This window comes from Gopherus flavomarginatus, chromosome 6 (genome assembly GCF_025201925.1).
Source record: "Gopherus flavomarginatus isolate rGopFla2 chromosome 6, rGopFla2.mat.asm, whole genome shotgun sequence".
NCBI classification, from domain to species: Eukaryota; Metazoa; Chordata; order Testudines; family Testudinidae; genus Gopherus; species Gopherus flavomarginatus.
In genome coordinates this window covers 68,072,662-68,093,499 of record NC_066622.1, presented here as the reverse complement: position 1 = coordinate 68,093,499, position 20,838 = coordinate 68,072,662, and the positions used below count along the sequence as shown (strand labels likewise).

Below are 20,838 nucleotides of genomic sequence, written 5' to 3'. Positions count from 1 at the left end.
GGAGGTCCCAGATGATGGAGGAAGGCAAATATAGTGCCCATCTTTAAAAAAGAGAAGAAGGAGAAACCGGGGAACTACAGATCAGTCATTCTCACCTCAGTCCCTGGAAAAATCATGGACCAGGTCCTCAAAGAATCCATTTTGAAACACTTGGAGCAGAGGAAGGTGATCAGGAACAGTCAGCATGGATTCACCAAGAGCAAGTTATGCCTGACCAACCTGATTGCCTTCTATGATGAGATAACTGGCTCTGTGGATATGGAGAAAGCGATGGATGTGATATATCTTGAGTTTAGCAAAGCTTTTGATACAGTCTCCCACATTGTTCTCACTAGTAAGTTAAGAAAGTATTAAGTGGATGAATGGACTAAGGTAGATAGAAAGCTGGCTAGATCATTGGGCTCAACAGGTAGTGATCAACAGCTTGATGTCTAATTGGCAGCCAGTATCAAGCAAAGCGCCCCAGGGATTGGTCCTGGGACTAGTCTTGTTCAACATCTTCATTAATGATCTGGATGATGGGATGGATTGTACCCTCAGCAATTTCACAGATGACACTAAGCTGGGGGGAGAGGGAGAATTATAGAATATCAGAATTGGAAGGAACCTCAGGAGGTCATCTAGTTCAACCCCCTGCTCAAAGCAGGACCAATCCCCAAATAAGTCCCTCAAATGACTCCCTCAAGGAGGGAACTCACAACCCTGGGTTTAGCAGGCCAAGCCTCAACTCACTGAGCTATCCCTGCCCCAAGGGAGATATGCTGGAGAGTAGGATAGGGTCCAGAGTGACCTAGACAAATTGGAGGATTGGGCTAAAAGAAATCTGATGAGGTTCAACAATGACAAGTGCAAAGTCCTGCACTGAAGATGGAAGAAACTCAGGCCCTGATATAGGCTGGGGACCGATTGGTGAAGCGGCAGTTCTGGAGAAAAAGACCTGGGAATTACAGTGGACAAGCAGCTGTATATGAGTCAACAGTGTGCCCTTGTTACCAAGAAGGCTAATGACATATTGGGCTGCATTAGTAGGAGTATTGCCAGCAGATCGAGGGAAGTGATTATTCCCCTCTATTCAGCACTGATGTGGCCACACCTGGAGTATTGCATCCAGTTTTGGGCCCCCAGCTACAGAAAGGATGTGGACAAATTGGAGAGAGTCCAGCAGAGGGCAACAAAAATGACTAGGGGGCTGGGGCACATGGCTTACGAGGAGAGGCTGAGGGAACTGGGCTTATTTAGTATGCAGAAGAGAAGAGTGAGGGGGGATTTGATAGCAGCCTTTAACTACCTGAAGGGGGGATTCCAAGAGGATGGAGCTTGGCTATTCTCAGCGGTGGCAGATGGCAGAACAAGGAACAATGGTCTCAAGTTCCAGTGGGGGAGGTCTAGGCTAGATATTAGGAAACATTATTTTACTAGGAGGGTGGTGAAGCACTGGAATGGGTTACCTAGGGAGGTGGTGGAATCTCCATCCTTAGAGGTTTTTATGGCCCCACTTGGCAAAGTCCTGGCTGGATGATTTAGTTGGGGTTGGTCCTGCTTTGAGCAGGGAGTTAGACTAGATGACCTCCTGAGGTCACTTGCTGGAGGATTCTCTGCAGCTTTAGGTCTTCAAACCACAATTTGAGGACTTCAATAACTCAAACATAGGTTAGGGGTTTGTTATAGAAGTGGATGGGTGAGACTGTATGGCCTGCATTGTGCAGGAAGTCAGACTAGATGATCATAATGGTCCCTTCTGACCGTAAAGTCTATGAGTCTATGAGGTCTCTTCCAACCCTGATATTCTATGACAGAACCATCCCTATGCTGGAGAGCGATGTGGTACAATACAACAAAAAAGCACCAGACTGACAAGTGACCATAAGAGGAGAAGGTTGTGGGCTTCAGAAATCAGGCGAATGCTTGGAGCTCACGCATGACCCCCCAGCCCTAGGGACAGGCTATCAGTGTTTCTCAAATGTGGCCACCAGGGGCTTTTCTTGAGGCCACAGCCTCCTGGGCAGTGACTGGAGGGGGGATGCAAAGCAGCCTCTCCTCCAAGGCCACTAGAAGGGCGGCAAGTTGCAGGTTCCAGGTGGCAGGCTCCTGTGGTGGGACTTTGGGCTCTTGCCCTGGACCCCAGCCTCGCGGCAGCGGATGCCAGCTCTGAGCTCACACACACCCCATTGTCCCTGGCCCCTGCAGTCTCCTCCAGCCCTAGGTTCCAGATGTGCAGTGGTGAGCTCCGGCCCTCAGCCACAGTCTTCAGGCTCCAGCCTTGGACCCTGGACTCACTGCCCCCCACATTGCCCCTGGCCCCCACTCCTTCCACAGACCCCCATCCTACCCCACCATTGCCCCTATGTCCCTACTCATCTCCCCATCCAGGACTTAATTTGTCCCCTGGTTTGGCAGGGCTGAGTAAGTCTGCTGTGAAAACTGTTATTCATACAGTCGTTAATATCACTTTTCACAGCCTCCCAGCTAGCTAGTAAGTCTGCTATGAAAAGTTATATTAACAAACATTACCTTTCGCAGCAGCAGACTTACTAACTAGCAAGTCTTTAAAAAAATGCAATCAAATACAAAAGAAACAACAAAAAAGACAAGAATGTGCAAAGCACCTTATTTGTGTTTCTATTCTGTTTAGGTCCAGTAAAGAACAGAGAACTGTACATTATTTTTATTATTGAGTCTGCAAAAAACACCAACATAAATAAATTATAATGATTTGGAGGTGGATATATGCATATTTATTTGTTTTCCTAAAGTTAATTAAGTATTTTAAGAAAAATTGTCATAGCGGCCACCAGCCACCAAAAAATGTATTGTGAGAACCCCTGGGCTAGATACTACGGTCTCCATGGATTTTCTTCAAGGGTTACAGCTCCATATCTCACTCAAGGAGCATCTTTCCTATTTGCAGGATCACCCCAGTGCTCTAAATGTCAGGCCCCCTGGGGGAGGCAGGCTCAGGCAGCTTGCTTGGCTTGGCATTCTCAGGCCAGCAGGACTTCGAGACACAGCCATCTCTCCCTACTGTAAGAAGTGGGCCAACAGCACTGTGCATTGCCCTCTAGCAACCTCCGGCTAGTGAATGGTCGTTGCTGGAGAGCAACGTCCAACAGCTTCTCTGGCAGGAGGGTCAGTGCAACATAGAATCTTCCTGGAAGCAGCAGCTGCATAACAGGCTTGTTCGCTAGCCATTGGATGATTTTGAAGGAGTCATGGACACAGTGTGCTCAGTCACTCTGACCCCATTTGTCACTCATGGTGGCAGCTGAGCACACACCGATCAATGCATCTGTTTGAGTTTTCTTGTTGCAGTGTTTATGGCAATTGGCAAGGGGTTTGTTCGTCACACATATTAACACTGCTAGGCCCATATGCCCCCGGGGTGTTAGAAGGGATCGCTCACTTGAGACAGCGAGGGTAGGAGATAATCCAGCACTTTGGATGTGCATCAAACTGTTTTCTGTAACTCTCCTCCCAGTGGCAAAGAGTAGGTAGAGTTACTGGTTAACTGCTCCATTAGTCTCAGGTTTAAAGAGTTGGTTTTGGATAGTCCTAGACATCTTAAATTAAAGCTAGTTAAGAGCACTCCAACTGAAGGGTTCCATTTTCTACACAACAGAGAGAACATAAGTCCCTTACATTGCTGCTATACTCCTTTGCCTTGACCCAAATATCCACCAGGTGTAGAGAAAGGGATAGCCTCTACGACCCATTCATTCCTCAGCCTTCTGAACTAAGCCTGCCAACAGGGTGCCAGTTAGGTACCAATGCTGGGCGGGCTGGGGTGGACTTTCTACCAGGAAGTGGAGTGAAGCATGAAACTCAAGTCTGGCCATTACTGGCCTCTGCATGATTGCAAGTGGTGACCAGTGCCAATGAAAGAGCAGGAACTGCCGATGCCAGCTGGTGGTCAGTTGAAGCACTGAAGTCTAAGGGTTGAGAGCTTCACTATAACAAATGTTTATGCATAAAACCTGGACTAGATACCTTCTTTGCATTTTGTCAAATCTGCTGTGAAAGAGTTCTTAAAAAGAACATGTGCTGAGTCATCATCTGAGACTGCTATAACATGAAATACATGGCAGAATGTGGGTAAAACAGAACAGGAGATATACAGTTCTCCCCCAAGTAGTTCAGATGCAAATTTAATGAACACTTTTTTTTTAACGAGCGTCATCAGCATGGATGCATTCCTCTGGAATGGTGGCTGAAGCATAAAGGGACATACGAATGTTTAGCATATCTGGCATGTAAATACCTTGCAACGCCAGCTATAGAAGTGCCATGCGAACACCTGTTGTCACTTTCAGGTGACATTACAAGTAAGAAGCAGGCAGAATTATCCCCCATAAATGTAAACAAATTTGTTTGTCTTGGCGATTGGCTGAACAAGAAGTAGGACTGAGTGGACTTGTAGGCTCTAAAGTTTTACATTGTTCTATTTTTGAATGCAGTTATTTTTTGTACATAATTCTACATTTGCAAATATTGTAATAAAAAATAATATAAAGTGAGCACTGCCCACTTTGTATTCTGTGTTGTAATAGAAATCAATATATTTGAAAATGTAGAAAAACATCCAAAAATATTTAATAAATTTCAATCGGTATTCTATTGCTTAACAGTGCGATTAATCATGATTATTTTTTTTTAGTTAATCACGTGAGTTAACTGTGATTAATTGACAGCCCTAATACAAGTATAACCACTTTGAAACTTCGGTAATGTGCTAAGTAGAAACAAATCCATTTGGATAAGCAGGACCAGTTGCTCTGACATTTCATTCACAGTTTCACCCACCCAGCAAAAAAGAACCAGGAAGGCCACGCACTTCCTCACTGTCCTTCCTGCACATGACATGGTTTATGTGGTTTCTGCTACTTTATTTCCCACCCACAACTAAATCGAGCAATTTATAGCACATCAGCCTGTTTCCTGTAATTTAAGTCTGATGAGGTCTTTAGCTCATGGGAAGCTTGTAAACTAGTCCATTGTCCAGGTCTGTGATCATAAGAAGGTAAGCAAACCCAGTACTGAGTGAGACCCTGGAGTAAGACAGATTGTCAGTACTATTTCATAGCCTGCTAGGATTAAAAGTTTCATAGCCTGTTTTCCCACAGCTTTCAAATGGCACAAATTCATTTCTGGCCCTTGTGATCCAATGTGTGACTCCTTAAACGCTTTCCTAGTCCCTTAAATGATCAGTGATTCCTGCTGTGGTCCACAACTGCACACAGCATGTCCCAGACCTTGGAACAGTTTAACTTTGAGTTCATTCACTAGCTTTCTGAACCATGTTCAAGTTCTTCACCCTCAGGCTTCTGCAGAACTCTTGTCCAATCTGCATCTCTGCTCATTTCCTCCTGCTCACCAATTCCTCTCCAGCCTTTCTCTTAGCCTCCTCGCTGTATTTCTCCCACACACCTTTTATCGATGCAAGACTTCCTTGGAAATACCTAGCAGCCACCCTCACCTACATTTTCTTGGAAGAGTACTTTGTGTGGTATCTCAGCACTGATCTCTCCAGATACCTGCACTACATCTCAGTTCTACTCCTCCTCCACCTCTGAAGTGTATTGTTGGAGAACTTTAATTAATTTTTAAGCAACTTTGGGCAGAGTCCCTGTTCCAAGCAAGAAGCCACTAAACCCCTAGCTACAGTTGACTTTCCCAGGTTTTGACCTCTGAACTTTCACTCGGCTTACAGAAAGTTTTGTAAAATGAGCTAATCAGTAGGTGGTGTGGGAATCAGAGCTCTGAAAGTAACTGGAACGCTCCATATCTCCGTTAGTTAATGTTTGTCAGTATTGAGGAGCCATACCATTCTAACTACACACATCACCTTGCTCCCACCAGCCTCTGCAAGCATGCGTCATAAGCCACAGGCAGCGTTGTTGTAGTCGTGTTGGTCCCAAGATATTAGACAGACAAGGTGGGTGAGGTAGTATTTTTATTGGACCAATTGCTGTTGGAGAGAGAGAGAAGCTTCTGAGTTTACACAGACCAGAAGAGCTTGGTGTAAGCTCAAAAGCTTCTCTCTCTTCAATACAAGCAGTGCACAGTTTACCATCAGTAAGGCAAAACAAGAGTTTCTCCTTTTCTGACTTTCCACAGAACTAGCAGAGCAGTTAAAGTAGCTCAAGGCCTGTGATGATACAGGTGGTGGTCTGCAGCACTGTCCAAATGGAATCACATTCTGACAGCTGCACTTGAAGCAATAGTGCAATCCCCAAAACACAACAAGAATATGCTGACAGCCCTTCTTACTCAAGCACAATGTTTCTCAACAACCTGTCCATGGACTGGCACCAGTCCCTGAAATCTCCCTGACACAGGTTAGGAAGGCAGCAAAATGGTCTCTGGTATTAAAAAGGTAGAGAAAAGTGCCCTAGAGCCAACAGATAGTTTGCTGCCAGTTACTTGTCATTGTGAGGCTCATTATTATACGTGCCAGTAAATCCCTCACAAATTCTCAGTTCACAGACAGTTCAAGCTTTCCCTAATTACTCTGCCATCGTTTTAGTTTTCCATTGTATGCTGATGCTGCCCAGGAGCGGCGCCAGGGTTTCTGACGCCCTAGGCGGAGGGCCATTTCGCCGCCCCCCCGCAGGTCCAGTGGAGCTGCCGCAGTGATGCCAGCGGGCGGTCCGCTGGTCTTAAAGCTCCGGTGGACCTGCCACAGGCATGACTGTGGTAGGTCCGCCGGAGCCTTTAGATCAGAGCACCATCCGCTGAAATGACTGCAGCAGCTCCACCGGAGCCTTTCCAGCAGTGGACTGTCCACCGACATGACTGCGGTAGGTCCACTGGACCCGCTTGCCGCCCCCCAGGCAAAATTGTGCCCCCCAAATATTCTGGCGCCCTAGGCCATTGCCTAGGTTGCCTAAATGGTAGCGCCGGCCCTGATGCTGCCATTGCCAGTGCTGTGAGCATGTGCAGGCGTGTCAGAGACATGGGTACATTTCTAGTGCGCCCGTAACTATAGCAATAGCACTTACAGGCCTCAACCAACATCAGAGCCCATTCTTCTAGGGCAAACTGTGAGTCCCTGCCCTGAAAAGCTTTCAATTTGAATAGAAGACAGGGTAGGGAAAGAGACAAAGCAGTAGTAAAAAATGGTAGGCCATGGCACGGAATGGTTAAGTGACCTACTCAGGATAATACAGGAAGCATATTGCAGAGACTGGAGTTGAAGCCAGCTCTCCTAAGGCCCAGCCAATGCCTTAACCACAAGGCCACCCTTTCTGCTAGGTAGTGTGGCATCTAGCACTAGCAGGTATGGACTATGTATCTACACCATGTTTCGCTAGGGAAGATGTCGGTTCTCAAGATGCACTTTAAGTCACATGGCGGGTTCTATTGTGACACTGTAGAATCAACTGAAAGGCAGTTCTTCACCATTTCACCCAAAGAGGAACTATGTACTATTGTACACCTGGGGAGCTCTTCCCTTTCTAAATAAACATTAGAGCAGCTGGTCTCCTGGTAATCCACAGACTTTATGTGAGATAAACATTTCTTGCCCTGAAACAATCACCTCTTGGACAGATTTACAATTTGTACTATCAGGCTGACAGGAACCCTGTCTTGAGTCCTTTAGAACTGTGTCCCACTATGCGCCTAAACTGCCCCAAATTCCGCCACACAAGTTAGAACTGAGTGGAGTAGGGTTTCTGTAACTTCTTACAAAATGTTAAAATGAACCCAGTACAGTCAGCTTAACAGATACCATACGGCTTTGAGAAAACTAGGAGAGACTCCCTGAGGAGAGCTGCATAAATAAAATACTTGATAGTTAAAACTATCTTTTCTTCTGACAAAAGATTTAGCAAAGGTAGAATAAAGCTAATTGGTGGTATATGCATTTGAGTTCAAGTAAGGCAACTGAAGAAAGCATGGACCATTCTGATTATGTAAAAAGTCAGTTAAAACATGATCTGCCTTAAAAATCACCATTAAATTGTACTAAAAGGCTGCAGGCAAGTATCAGTGATTTCAGTATGTTTGCCTGTCATACTGAAAGGTAATCTGTGCAGCAAGAAATAAAGTTGAATGTGAAGAAGTCAGACTCCTAGTATTTTATCAACAAGAAATGTATAGCAGTTGCTACTTTATGGTCATAGACCCCACAAAGCATTGTACAAGTTCCCCATTAGATAGTGCAGAATACAGAAAGGATCATTTACCTCATCATAGAGGCTGGTCCTGAAAGGTGTCAAGGGCATTTGGCATTTCCCAGCAGGTTCTCGGCACCTTGCAAGATCATCCCCAGTTCCCCATGCCAGCCAGGTATCCAACTAATTAGATAGCGCTAGCATGTCTCCACATGTGTCCCGTGTGCGCCCAGATGATTACACTAGAGTGCTTGCATGGAGAGCAAGAGTCAGGGTAGTGAGATTCCCGCATTGTATGAGACAAGACCATGGGCACACACTTTCAACACTCTACATACAGGTTGGTGTTTCTGGGACACAGTTCCAGTGGGTGAGTCCCTTCTTTGGAGACCATAACCTGAATAGTTTCCAGCAAAACGAGGGTATTTAAAACCTTCTCCACAAAGTTAAAATCCGTAGTTTGCACTCGATTGACTCAAGCATCTTTAACCTTAATTCCACCTTGATTGCTAGTGAGCATTCCCTGGGGTTTTTACAGCTGCTATAATGTGAGACCAAGGAGTGCGGAAGAGGCTGTGGGCTTTCCTCATCCTCAGGGCTGTAGGAGGGCAGCCTCACTAGAGCACACTTCCTACGTTCCTGGTGATGGGATCCTGTCTCCCAATGACCTTGGGAGGCGCATGGGAATAGGACTCCACCGGGGTGAGCGGATCTGCCTCAACCCACTCAGCACATCTGCTTCTCCCCATCCCCACATCCCTCTTTGCACCCACAGCCTGCACCTCCCCTTAGCACCCTTGCCCCAAGCCTATGGTCCTTATGCCCCACTCCCAAGACTTAATGCCTGGGTACTGTCCAAAGTGAGACAGCTCCAGGGTGTGAGGAAGAGAAGGCAGATGCCTCAGAGGAGGATGTTGGCCTCCTGTTCTCCCTTTGGGTGTCTCCATATATATGCTATGTGCCAAGAGGATTAAAAAAGAGCGCTTGCATGGTCCTGCTTTGAGCAGGGGGTTGGACTAGATGCCTCCTGAGGTCTCTTCCAACTCTAATCTTCTATGATTTGACGAGAGGGAGTCCCACTGCTAAGAATCACAGGTTTGTCTGCTACAGAAGCCACCTCTTCCCCCATCACCTTGCTCCTCCCTCAAAATGCTGGAAGCCAGAGGATCTGGGTGAAGAATGAGGAGAACTGGGCACTTGGAAGGAAGAAGAGATAAGTAGGAGTAACTCCTTCCCCTTCCTGTTTGCTTCTGCACATTTGCGGGACAGGAGAAACCCCAGTAAGTCTTTGGAGAGCTATTAGTTCCCTTACAGGCCTTGTAATTAATATTGTCCCCTTCATGCCCCCATAAACATTCTACCCCATCAGTCAGGTTGCACCTTGAGATCAATCTCTGCATAACAGAATCTAGAGGCTCCTGCCTGCCCCCATTCAGAGGTCATTGGTCTTCAGCTCTGACATGCTAATGTAAGATTGCTGGAGCTAACAATCTGTACCAACAGTCCAAAACCCACTGAGATAGTGACTTTGGAAATTAATTTCATTAGCTAAATATTGGCGCTGCACTCAGCCAAGGGAAGGCGCTACACTAAATTCTGTCTCCTGCTTTTCTTTGCTGCAGAATGGCAAAACAATTGGTAACGTCTCTAATTTCAGGGTGCAATAATTTAGCTGTCTTTGACCCCATTCACATCAAGTTTAGAAGAACAACTTCTACCTTGGCCCCATATCTAGCCTGTGGCAGGGCAGGGGTAAAACCCCTTTAAAGCCCTGCCAAAATGCTGGCTACAGCCTGCTCTCTGGCCAGTAGGCCAGGCGTAGAGATGCAGGTATTCAGCAGGGAGCCCAGCTGCAAGCCCTAACGAGGGCTGGCTCAGATGAACCTGCTGGGCTAAGTAGTGACGGCTGGGCTGGGGCAGGAGAAGGCTATAAAAGCCCTGGGCAAACCTCAGTGGGGAGGCTAGCCTGGGAGGAGACAGGAGGGCAGTATCTCCATCTCCGTGCCAATAAGGAAGCCTCGAGGGCCAGCAGACCCTGGGGAGGGTCTGTGGGGCACTAACTGTTGGGGGATCTGGGAACTGCACAAGCACTGTAAATAAAGACACCGAGGTGATTCTACAAAAGAGGGAGCAAATACCCTTTATTAAACCAGCTTAAACACAGGGCGCAGGCACAAAAGTGGGAGAGCCTGTGCTCACCCTGTGACATAGCCTATCAATTTTGAATCCAAAGTGATTTCTGTGGATTTCAACAGAGCATCCAAAACTGGGCTTGTGTGTGCACTCCACTGTGGCCTGAGCTGTGGTCTGAGGAACGCAGTCTCTGACTATGGCTTGGCTATGGTTATATCTGTGTAAAGATGACTTATACTGGTATAGTTACTCTCCTTGCTGTATGGGAACAGTTATACCAGTATAAGATACCTGTATACTAGTATCACCGTCTACACTAGGAGGTGGTACTGCTTGAATTATAAAACTTTAACCACTATTATCAAAGAGATAGAACTTTTTAGTGTAGATAAGCCCTACGATCCTATGATGTGCCAGTGACGCTCAACAGCCATGGAGATTACTGGGAGAGAAGGGTACTTAAAACTTTGTACCACTGGACCTGAGCTGGCCACCATGTGGCACTATCCTTGACTTTAAGCTGTAGACTGACCACCATTTCAGACTGCTTGGCTCAATATAGTGCCAGAGGCGTCAAGGTGCAATTTTGAACTGCTATGACTATGCTAAATACACCTGCAGTGGATTTGTAGCAAGTGCTGGTGTCTTTTCTATTGCCCAGATTTTCCAATGCTGTTGCACCTATGATTTAAAGGAGAGAACTGGACAATATACTGTAGAGCAGGGGTGCCCAACCTACAGCCCACGGGCCACACACAGAGTCTCTCATAAGGCCCCTGGCCTGCTTCAACACAATATACTAACGGCCGATTCATTAACTTTTTGTTGGCACATTTACATCATTTTAATTTACATAAGTGTGTAAACAGACAACACTGTACATAGGAACAACCTATCTGAATACATACAAAAAAAGCTGAACTTAAAATATAAATCAATACAGGTGATTTTAAATCTTATTAAAATATATAGAATCTGTTTGGCCCACACAAGATCATGCTTAGGTTTATGTGGCCCTCCTACGTAATAAGGTTGGGCACCACTGCTGTAGGGGACAATCATACATGGGCTCCTTTAGGGGGGACAAGATAACTTAACAGAACAGCCTCCTATTTTTTATGAGCCTGGGTCAGTATCAGTGCAGTGAAGAATGGACAGAGCTCTGAAGACACGCTAGCTTCCCAGACATTCAACAGCACATCCCATTATACAGGCAATCCTCAAATATTAATAGCTAACATGCCATCCAGATTCCCAAATGCTTTGCAGATTGTTGACATGGAGCTGGTGGGTGGGGTGGAGGAAAAGGGGTCTGGAGAGCTCCCGAACTTTTAGAGGATTATAGACCAGCCTTTATTTTTATATTTCAGAAGAATATGTGAACAGCTCCAAAGAGGGATCAGTAATAACATGCGCCCTTTCCCCAACCAAAGAGACATGAATCCCAGCCTGCCATCTTACCTTCTGAAATAGTCTTCTTGACTGTTGCAATGTAGGCATCTGGCTCATCATCATAGGTGAGCTCTTTCCACTGGGCCCAGTCCCTGAAAAACCCTAAATAATCGTCACAATCCTCCACTCCACAGAACAGCTTGACCACTTTGTGTGGGGGCCTCAAAGCTTCCTGCAGGCTCCCAAGGACGTCAGGGATGTAAAAGTTCTGCACCAGCTCGGCAGACAGCAATATGATGATGCATCGGCTGCTGCTGAATCGATCGAACTCCTCCCAGGGAATGGCAGCCCCGTACTTCACTTCATAGCTCAGAACCCGCTGCTTTCGGACTTGCCGGCACGAGAAGAAGAGGTTCTGAAGGTACTGACACCATTCACTGGCATCCCTGGCATACACAATCAGCACATCGCATCCCCCAGGGGCCCCTGTGCAGATGCAAGGTGAAAGCAGAGAGAAGTATTAAGCTCTGCAGCCAGAATCTTACCTCAGTTTTGGAGCAGAGAAGCAAATTCTTGTGTCTTCTAATTTGTGAAACGAGCAGAACCTGATGGGACATTAGGAGAGCAGATGCAGAGAGAATGAACAAGTGGCATTTGCATTCACAGAACAGCTGTAAGGATAGCTAAACTTGTACTTGCATTTCCTGTTCTAAAATCCGAGTAGTAGGTCTTCCATTCTCTCAAGCCACCCTTGCAGGGGAGAGGGGGATTTCCTGCTCTGTTTTGAGTGAGATAAATCACAGGTGGAAATTTTCAGATTGTGTGTGAGTTGGGGGGCGGGAGGGATAAAGAGTTTAATGGGGGAAAAAAAAGTTCCCTTTAGGGTGAAAACTGAATTCAAATTAATGACAGGGACATTGCAGATTTGTAAGGGTGTCCTAGAAGTTAAACGCTCAGGAGAAGGAGTTGACACTAAATATAGCACACCTGGAAAAGGAAGATCTTTATTTAGACAAGGTGTGTCAAGTCTTACGGGAAGCTACTATGATCTTCATGGGGGCCAGGCGTCTGCTCACTTCTTAGCACCATGCAAACTGCCTGAGCGGCATGTGCATGTGTGTGCGTGCGTAACTGAAATGAGTCAGCTCAGTCCCCCAGAGCCTGCAGTATGGAACCACAACAGCAACCCCATAGTTCAGGCTTCAGATCCTCTCCTCTGCAAGCCTAGTTTTGACCTCCTCTCCTTTAACTTCCATAAAGGAAGCTTTTTGCCTGAAGTTTAGCAGATTGTGCTTGGAGGGAAGGAATCGACAAAGCAAACAACTCAGCCTTCTGGCAGCACCAAAGCATCTGTCAGTATTACAGCCAGAGCCTCCTATTCCAGGAGAGCCCATGCCTCTCCACTATTTATTATACTCGTGTTCTAGAATATAAGCACTCCTGGCCATGACGAAAGCCTTGAAGGGTGAGCCAAAGTAAAATGATGCAGTGTTATATCCGCATGTCTAAAGAGATCCTTAAAGTATGAACTTCCTCATTCACCAAAATGGGGCATTGACTCTAAAACCTGAAGATTACAGTTCAGTTTTCATTGTTAATTTCAGTGCTGTTCATTTTAGCTGGATGTTTCTCTTAATCTGCCTTTCCTATGCTCCCAACCTGCCTCTCAATGTGTCCAAACCCCCAGAGCACCCACCTCCATTCAGGGGCAGCTCTAGGCATTTTGCCGCCCCAAGCAAGGCAGCCTGCCTGCCACCCTCGCGGCGACTGGCAGAGCACCCCCATGGCTTGCTGCCCCAAGCACACGCTTGGCGTGCTGGGGCCTGGAGCCACCCCCACCCCCCTCAGAAAAAAATAAAAAAGCTTTTATAAGAAAAATAGGTGTCAATCTCCAGTTTAGTATAGCAAAACTTCTGGTAATCTGGGGACAGCATAAGTGTGGATTTATCTAGACAGGTGACTGCACAAGTTAAATGTCCACATTTAATTCATTAATATCAAATCAAAATTAAGCAGCCTCAAAAGATTCCATTGTGCTGCTGAACCCAGGAGCCTTGCAGCAGAAATTAGGTTCAGCTAGCCAAAGTATGCAGGGCCTTCATCGTGGCTCGTGCAGAGGGCTAAATTAAGGCAGACAAGTGCCTGGGTCTGTGTGTCCCAGTCATGTAATGACAGACAAACCATTATTTTTCTTCTATATTGAAGTTGATTCTAACCCTTATGGCTGAGAAATGAGGTGTGACAGTGTGACCCAGGTGTAACCAACGCAGTGATGGTTTCCTGAGTCTGCAGACGGGCTCTAGCAGTGGCTGAAGCAGCAGCCATTAGACTCCAACAATTAATGGATCATACCCCAGCTACAGTGAAGACAGAGTTATAAATGAACTACTAGGACCGCTGTATTTCTCTGGGAAGATGCAGATCCCAAAGCGTATGAGAGCTGGGGATATTCTTAGTTGATTGTTCCAAAGTTAGATCCTAACTCCCAGATGAGCAAAACCGGAATCTGACTGTCTTTAGGAAACACTGCAAAACCTTCCTGTGAATTTTAAGTTGTGTGAGCATTTTGAGGCTGCACCAGTGCAAGGACACAAGGGAACAGGGAGCCTCCTTCCTCTAGCACTTGTGCACAAGATGCAGCCATAGTTTGATAGCCTGTACATCCAGGCTACCAGCTCTGTTAGTACTATTACCTTTACAGAGGGGGCATAGCCAGAGCCCTGTAACCACTGCACTGTGGTGAGCAGCTACACAGGGAGGCACGACACCTGTTGGTGAGTACATGTCAACTGTGCCTTCCACAGCCATAATTCTTCTAGCCAGCCTCTTACTCCTTAACAGACCTGTGCTAGGGTAACGAATGTATGGATTCCACCAGCTCTCTACCTCTGAACCAAGGCTGCAAAACGTTAGCTTGTTTAGAGTCAGTGGGATGGAAGTGTTGAACACGTGAGTGTTGGTCCACAGAGAAACAGACCCAAGGAAATCCCCTCGTGTTATAATCAAATGCTTTAGCACTCTGTTTATACAGATATTCTTAAGTCTAAGAGTCAGGAGTTTTGACTATTTTAAAGAAAACTAAACCTCAAGCAGTCTAGAAATAGTCAGTTAAGACGTCAGCAGCAACCATGCCTACTCTTCACCCACTTCCCCTTTTTGCCAGTGGGAGGGCACAGAACTACACTTGATCCTGGTTCTGAAGCATCAAGCACATAAGAACAGCCATTCTGGGTCAGACCAAAGGTCCATCTAGCCTAGTATCCTGTCTTCTGACAGTGCCCCAGAGGGAATGAACAGAACAGGTAATCGTCAAGTGATCCATTCCTTGTCGCTCATTCCCAGCTTCTGGCAAACAGAAGTTAGGGACACCATTCCTACCCATTCTGGCTAATAGCCATTGAAAAGCACCAGCCAGTGCCAGAGAAAAGTGCAATGAATGGGAAGTTATGGCATAACCTGATCATAAGGTGAATGTCTTCCTAACACGCCCAATGTCTGTTAAAGTAAACAGTCAAGGAATATAAACCCTCACGCTTCCAGGCACACGGCAACAATTATCAGCTGTGGCTGAATAAGGAAATCCACAGTTACAGATCTACCTCTTTTCTCCTAGTAAGCTCCTATCCTCAGTTATATGTGTTGGCAGTATGTTCCACAGGTTAGTTTGCATGATGTAAAAATAGAGTAGACAGTAAATATTTTTAATTCTCGTTTAGCAGAAACTCATTTCCTTACCCTAGATTATGATAAAATTAAAGAACTTTGAAGTGTTGTTTATGCTTCTGATACTGTTTAATTTCTGCATTGCTCAACTTAGAGAATGAAACGCTGTTTTCTTTTACTTTATAACAAGACACTCTGATGGCTCCAACCCATGTTCAGCAGCACTGCAATCACTGCAGGAGCATATTAATTTTCTAAGATTATTTTCATGTCATGGAAAGATGTCCACGTGTCATAGGTTTTGCAACAGCGTACAAGTACAAGATATAAGCTTTGTGCCAAATTTGAGCTGAAGTTACCCCCTTTAATGTCTACTCTGTAAAACACACTGCATTGCAACATCATTCCATTTTGCATGATAAGATTATAAATGAGCCTGAAAGCCCCTTCTGAGCTTGGAGACCCATTGTATTAGGCAATGTGCAGATGCAGAATATGTCAACACTGCAAATGAAGGTGTAATTGAAACATGCGTACACATACCCCCACTAGCTTTAATCTAGCTGGCATGGATAAGAGTGGTAGCGAGGACGTGGCAGCAAGGGCAAACTGCTCTGTTTGAGCCGAGCAGGGACTCTAGGTATGTATAAAGTGTCCACACCAGGGTCTGTGCTGCCGCATCTTAATTGCTATTGTTACCCATGCTGGCTAGATCAAAGCTGGCATGCCTGCTCCAATCACACCTTCATTTGTGGTGTAGACATAGAGTCCCTGCCTCAAAGAGCTCCCAGTCTAAGCAAAAGCTAGGAGAGGGAACTCCTCAAATTCACCCATGCTATAAGTTGACTAATTTCAGTGGAGCTAGAGCAAGGGTCGACAACCTTTCAGAAGGGGTGTTCTGAGTCTTCATTTATTCACTCTAATTTAAGGTGTCACGTGCCAGTAATACATTTTAACGTTTTTAGAAGGTCTCTTTCTAGAAGTCCATAATATATAACTAAACTATGTTGTATGTCAAGTAAATAAGTTTTTTACAATGTTTAAGAAGCTTCATTTAAAATTAAATTAAAACACAGAGCTCCCCAGACCGGTGGCCAGGACCTGGGCAGTGTAAGTGTCACCGAAAATTAGCTTGCATGCCGCCTTTGGCACACGTGCCATAGGTTGCCTACCCCTGAGCTAGAGCAATGGCTGCATTTGGCCCATCATGTGTACTATCAGTCGATGACATGGTCTGGGATCTGTCTGGATGGAAAGCATAAATAAAACCATTATATTTTCCAGGGAATCAAATATTGGTATTTGATAAAGGATCCAATTTTCCTCCTGTTGAAGAGAATAGACAGTGACTTCAAGTGAAGCCACAGCATATATTATATAAAGACTACATTAATATGAATAGGTCCGAATCCTTCAGAATGAAAGCATTTCCAAGAGATGCTAACTATCCTCATCTCCCAGTGAGTCAATGGGAATTAAGGTGCCCAGCACCTCCCAGGCCTATTGGGTTTAAGTTATACAGGAATCCTAAGTATGCATTCTCTAGCTGAACTGTGTAACAAAGCAACAACCTAATCACCTCAATAATTATTAACTAACATGTTATCAAAGGCTCCCAGGTTTATTGCACCTGGAAACCAGCACTTCATTTAAAGCGTCACAAGCAAAATACGGGGAAATAGCTGAAAAAATAACCAGATAAAAACCTTGTGAGCAAGATCATCTCTCAGTGATAAGAACAGAAGATTTGCATTAGATAGTGTGTGACCCTAAAGCAGTTCTGCTTGCCACTTAGAACAAGATATTGTTTAACGAAGAGAAAGTAATTTTTGGTATCTGCCTGCCCGTCCCTTGAGACCTCAGTCTGAATTATTTTTACATCACAAGGAGACATGCATCAGTAAAACTCTAAAGTTGCTTCACACCATTGAGATGGCACGTTTTTTCCCCTTTTAGAGAAAGAGAAAAAGCACAAACACGTAATTTCCCCTGCAAATGCAGTAAGGGGAACTTGCACATTCAGCGCCAGCAATGAAGGTTTACACAACAAAGACCAGATCCTGTTCCCATTGGAGTCAATGGTCCTAAGCCAATGGCATTAAATTTTAGCCATGTCTTCTACCACAGCCTACGATAGGTTATAGGCTGCCTTGAGCTGTTCGGTGCAGAGGATCATGACAGACAAGGTAACTACGTGGATGGGAGTAGAGTGGCACACAACGGGCACTGAAAGCTTATCAAGACACCTTGGAAGACCCTGCCATGTGGCTGGGCACTGTGGGAGACAAAGCAAGGGGATAGATGTGTTGCCTGGGTGATTTTTCACGTTGAAGTATGCCCAGATGTTAGGAGCATTGAGTCAGCACTATGCACCTCTCCTCTCCCCACCCCATCCCCGCCGGTCGTATTCAGAATAGGATGTAGCAGGATGAATATTGCTTCTACTAGCAAAAATTGCATAGCCCCATGACATCAGCCTGAGGGAAGCAGGCTGCCATGGAGGAGCCCAGGGAGCTTTGTGAAGGCCTGGGCCATCTATGAGTGTTGCAAGATAGATCCTGAGGACCCTTCGTGGGTTATGAGGTGGAACCCTCCCACCCAATTCCACAGAGGAGAATGGGGTGTGCATTCTCCCATATAATGCTGTGGAGGAAACACTGCATATAGGGAACACTGCACCACGGGTACCATTCCATCCTATCCATATCAATATGAATTAACTCATTCTGGGTGATACACATTAACCCCGCTTAGACCCTCGGGTATGTCTATACTGCAGTCAGAGGCAGGACAGGCATGCTCACACAGCACTAGCTTTAATCTAGCTAGCACAGCTAATATAGCAGGTCTGGCAGAACAGGATTCAGAGCAACCTGTAGAAGCTTGCCTGGAACCCTGGGTAAGTACTCACATTGCTAGCCCCTGCTGGGGTCCATACTGCCATGTCTGCATGCAATTTTTAGCACTGCTAGCAAGATTCAACCTAGTACAGGTCTGCCTACCTGCACTGCAGCCTCTAACTTCAGCATAGCTATAGCCTAAGGGTAGATCTTCATTGCAGGTTCTCTACTCTCAGTTGTAACCACAGACCCAGGCTTGTGGACTTGGTGTTTCCAAGCCTGTGCTTGAGTGTTCATACTGAATGTAAACCTGGGCTTACAATTCCCGGGTTTGAGCCTCACAGCTGTGCTAACACATCCATGCTGCACCACATGGATGTTTCAGGGCCATGGTTTGAGCTGCATCCATACTACAAAATAACAGCGCTTGGACATGAGTCTGAGCAGGACTTGGGCTCTGACCCACCCCTCTAGCACGGTCCTTGAACCCGGTTCTGAGTGCTGGCCGACCCAAGTCAGACTGATTTGTATGTGGATGAAAAGGGGGCTTGGGCTCAAACCTGAGTAAGAGCCTGGGCTTAGTGTGCAGTGTAGACATGCCCGAAAAGGCTGGGGAAAAGGAGGCTAGCTAACAGTGAGCTAGCTAATAATCTGCACTTATCTTGCTGTGCAAACTTTTTGGAAGTGAAGGCATAGCCTGAGAAAGAGTTACAGTTAGGTTTCTTCCCCAAGGCAATATCCAATGGGTGTTGCTCTCAGCAGTGCCTCACATGAATTGCACCCTCCATTCCTTCTCTTTGAAAAGCATTATCTGTGGCATGCAATAAGACTGCTTAACATGGCTATACTGAGTCAGACCAATGGTCTATCTAGCCTTGTGGCACGTGCCAGATGCTTCTGAGAGCATGAACAGAACAGGCAATTTCAGTCCTTCCCCTGTCACCCAGTCTAAGCTTCTGGCAGTCAGAGTATTGGGGCACCCAGAGCGTGGGGTTGCAGCCCTGATCGTGTTGGCTAACAGCCACTGATGGACCTATCCTCAGTGAACTTATCTCATTCTTTCTTGAACCCAGTTATAGTTTTGACCTTCACAGCATCCCAGGTGGCTAGTCCCACAGTCAATCCACAGCGATCGGGGGCAATTAGACAACAGGCAAGGGCTGAGTGCTAGCCAGTGGACCTTTTGGGTAAAGAGATGGAGTTCACTCACCCTGCACCCAGCCCAGCCCATGGCCTCTGACTGCAACAGCATTGCCCGCTGGGTCCTGTGGCCAGGGGGCCCACTTTGAAGAGCACCGGTGGCCAAGGGCCACCAGCTCACCCCAGGCGGGGAAGAGCCATGGGATGAAGCAGTCACTGGCACTGGCTCGCAAGCAGCACTTCCCTGGGGCACAGAGGCTGGCCGGAAGGCAGCAGGTGCAGCGGCCAGTCCTGGGCGCAGCCAGCTATTCTCTAGCGACTGGGATGCCCAGCGCTCACCCGAGGGTCTCACGACGGGAACCTGCACAGCCATCGCCCCCCGCTTTCCCGCTAGCGGGCACGTGGAGGGCGGCGGTCTCCGAAAGCCCGGGCAATAGCAGGAGATTGCCTCTGCGCGGCGAGCGCCCCCAAGCGGGGGGCAGGGGAGGCCGTGGACGCGGGGAGGGGGCGAGAGGCAAGCGCGCCCGGGGAGGGACCCCGGCATGGGCTGGGCTCGGGGCGCGGCGCCCCGGGGGGGGATCCGAGCCGCAGGGGGGGCCGTGCGGGGAACCTACCTGGGCTGGCCATGATCCGGGGCTCGGGCGCCTTCACATGCCCGGCAGCGGCTCCTGGCCGGGGCGCTGGGGAGCTGCCGCCGCGGGACACTGGCTGCAGCCGGCAGCCGAGTGGGAATTTCCTCCTCTGGCCACTTCCGCTGCGAGGCAGCGCCGGGGGCTGCAGCCCTCCCCTCGCCGTGCCCGCCCCGCCTCGCCCGGGGCTGGCTGCAGCCGCGGTCCCCCCAGGGGCAGAACCGCCTAACGCCGGCTCCTTCCCTGCGAGCGCGGCCGAGCGCCACTGCCGGGCCCCCTAAGGCTCCCACCCCCCGCCAGCCACGCTCCACTCGCTGCCTCAGTGCCCCGCTCCCAGCCCCGTCCGGCCCCCTGCGCACCCCCTGCAGGCAGGGCCGCCTCCCTCCGCAGCACGGAGCCACCAACAGACCCGGGCCTTTCCACGCCCTGGCACTACCCTGGCATCGCAGCCGGGCTGGGCCCCCGGAGCTCCCTTCCTGACTCCCCCAAAGTGGGCAGATCCCAGCCTTTGCCATCAGCGATGTTCCTGAGACCTTGTCCGTACAGCGAGGCGAACTAAGGGGACTCAGCTGGTTTAAATTCCCACCCTAGGTGGTGCAGTTCTCATCTGTGTGGGCACTTATCTCACACAGGGGGGTCCTCTTCCGAAAGCGGGTGCCCACCCATACTTGAACTGAAACAGCCTAAGCCTAAAGCGAGATGCATTCCTGTAATTAAAGGTGGCACTTTACGCCAGTGTAGTTAAACCAGCACATGCCCCTGTTCAGACCCTCTTGTTCAGGGTTAAGAAAGAGTGGCTTATTCTGCTTTTGTTTGAACTGATCTCTATTTCACTTTGACCAAGGTTATATCTACCATACATCTATGCCAGCATAGTCCTACCATGTAGGCACACCAACAGAAGGGGGAATTCAGTGGTCTAGGAACACC

General features: G+C 47.4%; 1 protein-coding gene across 3 annotated transcripts in view; it reads right to left on the bottom strand.

The window, feature by feature from the left end:
* The window catches only part of PIK3AP1 (phosphoinositide-3-kinase adaptor protein 1), a 78,962-nt gene extending 58,974 nt beyond the window's left edge, over positions 1-19,988 (bottom strand). Inside the window, exons 1-2 of one of the 3 annotated variants that reach the window (XM_050960105.1) lie at positions 19,894-19,988; positions 11,706-12,122 (exon numbers count right to left, since the gene is read on the bottom strand). In XM_050960105.1, coding sequence (XP_050816062.1) covers positions 11,706-12,122; positions 19,894-19,906 — 430 coding nt within the window. In that variant the 5' untranslated portion in view covers positions 19,907-19,988. Of the gene's footprint in view, positions 1-11,705; positions 12,123-12,181; positions 12,265-19,893 lie in introns of those variants that run through there. The other 2 variants (XM_050960107.1, XM_050960108.1) reach the window with 2 other exon arrangements.
* Positions 19,989-20,838: the final 850 nt, after the last annotated feature.